The 6,810-nt window shown below is 60.6% G+C and overlaps 1 protein-coding gene across 2 annotated transcripts; it reads right to left on the minus strand.

Annotated features, from left to right (window-relative positions):
* Nucleotides 1-355: 355 nt before the first annotated feature.
* Nucleotides 356-3,922, minus strand: KREMEN2 (kringle containing transmembrane protein 2). Of its 2 annotated transcripts, none has more exons than XM_036280141.1 (9): nt 3,582-3,922; nt 3,170-3,344; nt 2,445-2,536; nt 2,220-2,344; nt 1,864-1,900; nt 1,193-1,525; nt 1,000-1,125; nt 823-916; nt 356-566 (listed from the first exon to the last, which is right to left on the minus strand). In XM_036280141.1, the coding sequence occupies exons 1-9, from the start codon at nt 3,712-3,714 to the stop codon at nt 356-358; spliced, it is 1,326 nt and encodes a 441-aa protein (XP_036136034.1). In that variant the 5' UTR covers nt 3,715-3,922. The 2 variants fall into 2 exon arrangements, with proteins under 2 accessions (XP_036136034.1, XP_036136033.1); XM_036280140.1 differs by having other exon boundaries at nt 1,864-2,017.
* Between the last annotated feature and the right edge of the window lie 2,888 nt (nt 3,923-6,810).

A 6,810-nucleotide genomic window follows, 5' to 3' on the forward strand; every position in this document is an offset into this window, starting at 1 on the left:
AAAGTCTGTATCTGGTCTTTGACCACTTTTGTTGTCCTCTCACATTTCACTTAGGGCGTAGTCCAGGACCACCCCAAGAGGGGCTCAAAGATCCTTGAAATCACACACCTCCGTATCAAGGTCTATGAGGAGAGGAGCCAGTTCCTCTTGTCATTTGGCCTCCACCATTTGGATACCTAGAGTCAGGCCAAGTTCCCAATAATAGTACCAGATGCTTCCTGTCAGAAGTCTGGCCTCTGAGAGATGACCAGAGGCAGAGCTGCCCTTTAAAAGTGAAGGCCAAGGTAGAGTGCAGCACAGCGTCTCAGGTGCCATCCCACAGTTACAGGATCCAGTGGACCCTGGGGGTCCTGAGTCAGAGAGCAGAGATGAGTGAACGCAGGGAACTCTGGCTGGAGGCGCTCAAGGGGCGATAATTGGAGGCTAGACCTTCAGCCTGGGGGTCTCCAGGGGAGCAGGGCAGTGCCACCCCTCCAGGACGGCGGTACCACACGGCCCAGCTTCTCTCAGAGCCTTGGGAAGGCCTCAACGGCGGGGGCCCTTTTCCTGGAGCCAGCAGACAGCTCCTAGAGAGGGAGCAGACGTCAGCCTAATACCCAGCCAGTCTCACCTCCCGCATCCTGCTTCAGCTGTGATCCCAGGCTTGATTCCCTGTGTGAACCCAAGGCCTTGTCCTTTAAGACCCTAGAAGTTCCACCTCTATTCCCTTCCTGGGTCCCAGCTTCCCACCAGCCCGTCCCCCACGACACCCCTGGGCACCGAGTCGTCAGGCTCCGGGCTGCCCTGCTGGGCTACCCTCAGGCCCTGCCCCAGCGCCCGCACCGTGGACGCAGCAGGCGCAGTAGCGACATCAGCAGCAACAGCAGCAGAAGCAGCAGTATCACTGAGACGGCTATCACAGTCGAGAAGACTCGGGCTGTGGGCACACGGGTACAGTGAGGACAGGGCTCCAAAGGGCCTGCTCCCCAAATTCCCTTCCATCCCAAGCTCCTGCCTCACCCCCCATTGCGGCCTCCGGAGCCCCAGGCCGGGGGCTACAGCTCACATTGGTCCTGTCGGGGAGCGCTGCAGGGGTCTGGGCGGAGCCCTTGGGGAGCACCGGGTTCTCCACGGTGTCCTGCACACCTGCAGAGAGGGGTGTGAGGCAGGGTAGCTGGGGAGTGGGCCGAGGGGGGATAGGGCGGGGCCTCACCACGGTAGGTGAGCGCGAAGCCCTGCGCATGGCCACGCGCGTCGCTGCGAAAGGTGAGAAGCAGCGCAGCTGCGCGCAGGTGCAGCGTCCCGGTCGGCGGCGGGCGGGCGCCGTCGAAGGCGCGGAGCAGGCTGCCTGAGGCCGCGTCGCGCAGCTCCAGCCGGTCGCGCGGGTCCGCCAGCTCAAAGAGTCGGAAGGTGAGCTCCAGAGCGGCACCCGGCGGGCCAAGTGCCCAGCTGCAGTTCTGGTCCGGCCCATACTCGTCCGGGAAATCCGGGGAGTAGATGACGCCCTGAGGTGCGGTCCAGTTCCCCTGGCAGGAGCCCACTGACACTGTGGGCGGCACCGGCGGTCAGAATCCAGAGACCGGCAGGCATCACCTCACCCAGCAGGGCTCCAAACCAAAGTCCCGCCTCTGTCCAGCTAGGCCCAGTCCCCAGGCTGACCCAAGCACATTCTCCGGCCCCCCTTCCATAAATTTACATTGATTCCCTCCTCAAATCCAGGTCTCAGCCCCAGACCCCGTCCTTGGCCCCCAGGTTAAGCCCAGTCCCCTTCAGACCCCGCCCTCAACTCAATAACTTTCTCGGCCGGTCCCCAGCCTACGACCTCCCCGTCCCACATTTCCCACATTTCGATCCTTCACCCCCTTATCTTCGCCCACTCCTCACCTTCGTAGACTCCCAGGCGCCCATCGCCACCGCACAGCTGCCCCGGGTGGCCGAAGCAGATCTGGTCACAGTCGGTGGCTGGGGCCGGGTGACCCCGAGCCAAGTCGCTTTCAGAGCCACAAAAGCAGGCGTAGCCAGCTTCCACGCCCGCCAGCTGGGAGCACAGACTGGGTGACGCCAAGGGCAGGGTCTGGGGTAAGGGTGGGGTAGTGGGAGCCAGGGGTCGGGCTCGAAAGTGGGAATCGAAACGGAGGTTCAGAGATCAGTGTCAAGGTTTGGTGTCAGAGTTGGGAGTTTATTTCGGTTCTGATTTCGGTCAAGGTCAGGGGTCACTGGTCTGGGCCTGTGGGCAGTACCTGGTAGCCCTTCATGCGGCAGAAGCGAAGGCACACCTGGACCGTGAGCTTCGTTGAGGTGCCACTGGGGCCGCTGAGGGCCGGAGGTGCTCCCGAGTCCACGAAGCAGCCCAGGTACCCTGGCACTGAGGAGGCAGGGGAGTCAGGGTCTGTCCCGTGCCTCCAAAAGTGAACTCCACTCAGGCAGCCTAGTGTTCCCACTCTTGTCCAGCTGGGCCCACTCACTGTGACACGTGGGGATGTCACAGTAGCGCCAATAGATGCCCTCCTCTGTCTCGGCCACATAGCACCATGGCTGCACATCACCATCTGGGTTCCTGCGGGCGGGGGAGAAGTGGTCCAGATTCTGCTACCCGCAAATCCCAGGCCCCACCTCAGGGCCTGTTCGCAAAATGGCTACTGCGTGTGCTACAGCAACTCTCCGTTCTGGGTGTAGATTTCCAAGTGGACGGTGGGAAGTCATTAAAGGGACCTAAGGGTTTGTATTCAGCTGAGGATTTTGAGTATTCTCTGTAGTGTTCGCCCCCCACCCCGCCATGGGCCTCGCCTCAGAACTCTGCTTTAAAGCAGCATTGGTGACTTCTTTCAGCAAAGTGCCCTCCCACTCATTTCGGTCCCTGCTGCTCCAAACAGCAGGTGTGTCTCTGAACCCCCAATTCCTCCATACCGCTAGTAAATGCCCCTCAAAGAAGTTGTAAGGCAAGAGCCCAGCCCCTCACTTCAGAGATCTTTTTAGCCGGGTCCACACGGGCCCCTTGAGTGCCCAGCCCAGCAAGGGCTAAGGCTTGTTCTCATACCCTTCGGCTGCACCCGGTAGGGGTACACCTCCACTCACCCGGAACCCTTGCCTCAGGCCCATGACTGCAATAGAGCACCTAGCCCCGCCTCCAACAAAGCCCCGCCCCAAAGGCCGGTCCCCCAATAGACCACGCACGGGCCCCGCCCCTCACCGGCAGAAGTTGTGCGCTCCCAGCCCCCAGCGACCCTGGGGGTCTCTGGCGCTGCTGTAGCTATGTTGCTGCGTCTGGTCCCAGAAGAGGCAAGGGCGACCCGCCCCGCGCGGGCCTGTGCGGTTCTGGTGGCCCCGGTAGTCGGCGCCATTCACCTGGAAGCACTCGGACAGGCCTGCACGGCGACCGCAGGACCTTGGGAGGTTCGGATCCTCGCCCGACATCCTAACCCCGCGACTCCAACTCCTGCCGGGTTTCCCAGCCAGTGCCCTTGGTGTCCCCGGGGCCCTGGGGTTGCTCAGGTGCTCCCGCCACCTACTCTGCCCCCTCCCCAGGTTCGGGACCCGGGTCCTAGGCGCGGAGGCGGAGGAGGGAGTGGTGACCAAAGCCCAGTCACGGGGCCAAGACTTACCTGGGCTATGCAGGCTCCCTGCGGAGGCCCCGCGTGGCGGCAGCATGGGGAGGAAGAGGAGGAGAAGGAGGAGGCTCTGCGGGGCTCGTGTCCCCATCGCCCCCAACCTAGGAGAGGTCTCCCTGGCCCGCATTCGACCTGTGCCACCCCCGGGGTCGCTCCGGGGTCTCCCAGGCGACCTGGGGGGGCGTTGTCCTCTGACCGTGAATCCTTCTCCCACTCTGGCCAGCACTCTCCGTCTGGAGCAGGGAAATATCTCCCAGGGGTATTTGCCTCCCAAAGTTTCTGCCCCTGGAGGCCTCTCTCTGCCCTGTCCCTACAGGAGGTCTCCCAGGGGATCTCTGGCCAGGGGCTTCTCCGGCTCTGCCTCTCGGTACTCGGGGTCTTGCCTTGGCCTCCACACCCGCCCCCTCCCGCTGCGCCTCACTCTCTGAGTTTCCCTAGCCCAGGTATCTAATACGCTAGCTCCTGCCCCCCTCGTGTCCCTCTGAGGGTTCCTCCCTCTTGGGTCCCTCCCTCCCCACCCCCCACTCCTGAGGCCGGGAAGCCCCGCCCCAGACTGGAGCGAAGGCAGCAGGTCTAGACGCCTTCCACGCTCGCCCTGGGACCCTCACTGTCCCTGCCCGCGCCTCTCTGCCCCTCCCCCTCTCAGGGTCAGTGCAGGTTCTAGTGGGAGTGTGTGGAGGAGAACCCTAATGGGGGAGATATAGGGCCCTCTCCCGAGGTCACACGTCCCCGGACATTCGGTTCACAAGCACCCTTAAATGAAATGCACGCAGGTACTCCCACTCAGTCACCCATTCGTTGTCAGATGCTGACACGCATACCCTCTTTGGGACTCTCACGCCCTTCCCTCCACAGGTCCCGACGCCTCTGGCCTGCAGGAGGAAGTGCCACTCTCCCTGCTCCCGCACCCTCGAGACGGGTGGGAATGGTGGACACTCAGTCCTGGACAGGCAGGGGCAGCTGGTGTCTGGGGAAGAAGGCAGCTGCGCCCCTGGTCCCAGCCTGTCCCTCTTTCTCCTCCCCCTTCTCTCCCTAAGACCCCCCAGCCCAGGCTCGCCGGAGCCGTCGCAGCGCGATGGAATTCCCCCAGCGGTACCCCCCTCCCCTCCGCGAGGGAGGGGGAGGTTAACAGGCCCGGGCAGGCGTGGGGGGAAATTCCCTGCCCCCTCCCCCTGGGCCCAACTCCTCTGAGTTCTCTGATCTCCCAGCGCCGCCCGCCGGCTGCCCCCAGGGCTTGGGGAGAGGCCAGCGCAGGTGCGTTTGAGGGCTAGGGAGGGGACGGGGAGGAGATGGGTGGTGGCCGGAGGCCCAGAACGGATCCGTCAGCCCAGATCCCTTGCCCCTCAGGCCAGCGTCTCCCCCCCCCCCCCTCCACCAGGCCCACACCAGGCTGTCCAGCCTGGAAGAACCTGTCTCAACCATGTCAGTATTGCCCCCTCCCCCCCAGATGAGGGGCACAGGGAAAGTTCTAGAAAGGCCAAGGTGCCGCTGGCAGTGATGAGACTGAAGAAGACCTCACAGTTAGTTAGTGCCTCACACGCAGGCTCTTGGGTGGGTGGGTGGGAGTAGCACACAGAGGAGCAGCATTCAAAGGAGGAGGATTTGCTGAGATTCAAGGCTGGCGCTGGACTCACCTCCTGAGGGAGCCCAGTCAGCGGCCAGGCTGGCCAGGGCTCTCCTCCCAGTTTCCTGGCCCTGCAGGGCACTTGACTAGGAGTTTCACCTGGTGACTGGGTAGCCACCCATGTACTGGGCCCCCTTCTCTTTCCTGCCTTTGAACACTAGCACTACAAAGGCTCAGTGGCATGACAGAGAGCACCCCAGGGTCGCAGGCCTGGGCTAGGGTCTGGGAGATGAGGGTGAACAGAGAGCCTCATTGCCTGCCAAGGAAAGGGTGAGGTGGAGGACAGGGACAACTAGAACCCCATGAGCAGAATGGGAGTCAATGGGGGGAAGAGAGGAGGATCTAGCCCCTTCCCTGGAAGGAAGTTGGACAAAAAATGACTGCCCATTTGGTCCACAGCACTTCCGTCACCCACTCCCTACTGCCTTAGTCTTCTGCAAAGGGGGTTTCAGATGAGAGGGAGGGGGTGCTTAGCTCCAGGACTCAGGCACTAAGATGAGGGGCAATATCTCCACTGCAAGATCCAGTCCCAGGTGGTTCAGGGAACCTCCAGTTAAGAAAGGCCAGGGTCTTTTCCCCCTGCTGAGGGGCCCCACAGACTGGGAAATTAAACAACAGAAATGTATTGTTTCACAGTCCGGAGGCTAGAAGTCTGAGATCAGCGATGGTTCCTTTTGAGAGCTGTGGGGGAGAATCTGTTCCATGCCTCTAGATTGGTTTTGGTGGTTTGCTGGCCATCATTTTCATTCCTTGCCTTGCAGAATCATCAGTCATCCTGATCTCTGACTTCATCTCACCTGGCATTCTCCCTGTGTGCATCTCTGTGTCCCCTTTTTATAAGGATGTCTGTCACTCATATAGGATTAGGGCTCTCCCTACTCCAGATTGACCTTATCTTAACTAATTACATCTGCTATGACCTAATGGGTGAATTTTATGGTATGTGGACTATATCTCAGGAAAGCTTTTAGTAAAAAAATAAAATAAAAAGAGAACTAGGCAGGGTGGCATTAGTGGACACAACTGATGGGACATGTAGGGACAGGCAGGATAGTGTCAAGGGTGGCTCTGGGTTCTACTTGTGTGGTGGGGCCTTCAGACAAGAAGGACAACAGGTAGATACTCCCTTTTGTTACCTGCCTCTGGTGCTTACAGGACACCCTGGGCCAGGACTCTGGAGGCAGCTGGACACACAGGGTTGGTTGCAGTAAGTGGGGCCAGGCTGGTGCTGCAGACTGACGAACCATGAATCTTGAAAGTGGTTGGGCCAAAAAGGGCTGAGGTCCAGTTTCCAGAACAACCACCACCAGGCTTATAGGTTAGTTAGGGGGACAGAGGATCCCTTGCAAGAGATCGGGAGGGAATATAGGAAGCAGATGGTGAACCCAGAGAAGGGATCAAGAAAGGGGTGGTCAGTGCCAGAGGGCAAGCTCTGAGAAGCATCTGCTGACTTGAGCGAAAAGGAGGTCCTTAGTTCCACCCTGCTGAAGTCTTCCTGACAGAGGACATGGGGACAGGAGGCTGGGCTGGGGCCAGAAGGGGAAGTGGGGCCATGAGAAACATTTCTGTTGATGCTCACCTTACTTACAACCTTGGGGA

Source organism: Molossus molossus, unplaced genomic scaffold (genome assembly GCF_014108415.1).
Source record: "Molossus molossus isolate mMolMol1 unplaced genomic scaffold, mMolMol1.p scaffold_m16_p_3, whole genome shotgun sequence".
Taxonomy (NCBI): domain Eukaryota; kingdom Metazoa; phylum Chordata; class Mammalia; order Chiroptera; family Molossidae; genus Molossus; species Molossus molossus.

Excerpts from the sequence above, each read along its gene's own strand:
- KREMEN2 (XM_036280140.1), bottom strand. The coding sequence starts at position 3,714 with ATGCGGGCCAGGGAGACCTCTCCTAGGTTGGGGGCGATGGGGACACGA. Across the intron at positions 2,537-3,169 it reads GGAGCGCACAACTTCTGCCG|GAACCCAGATGGTGATGTGC; the intron begins GTGAGGGGCGGG and ends CCCCGCCCGCAG. Across the intron at positions 917-999 it reads TCCGGAGGCCGCAATGGGGG|CCCGAGTCTTCTCGACTGTG; the intron begins GTGAGGCAGGAG and ends GTGTGCCCACAG.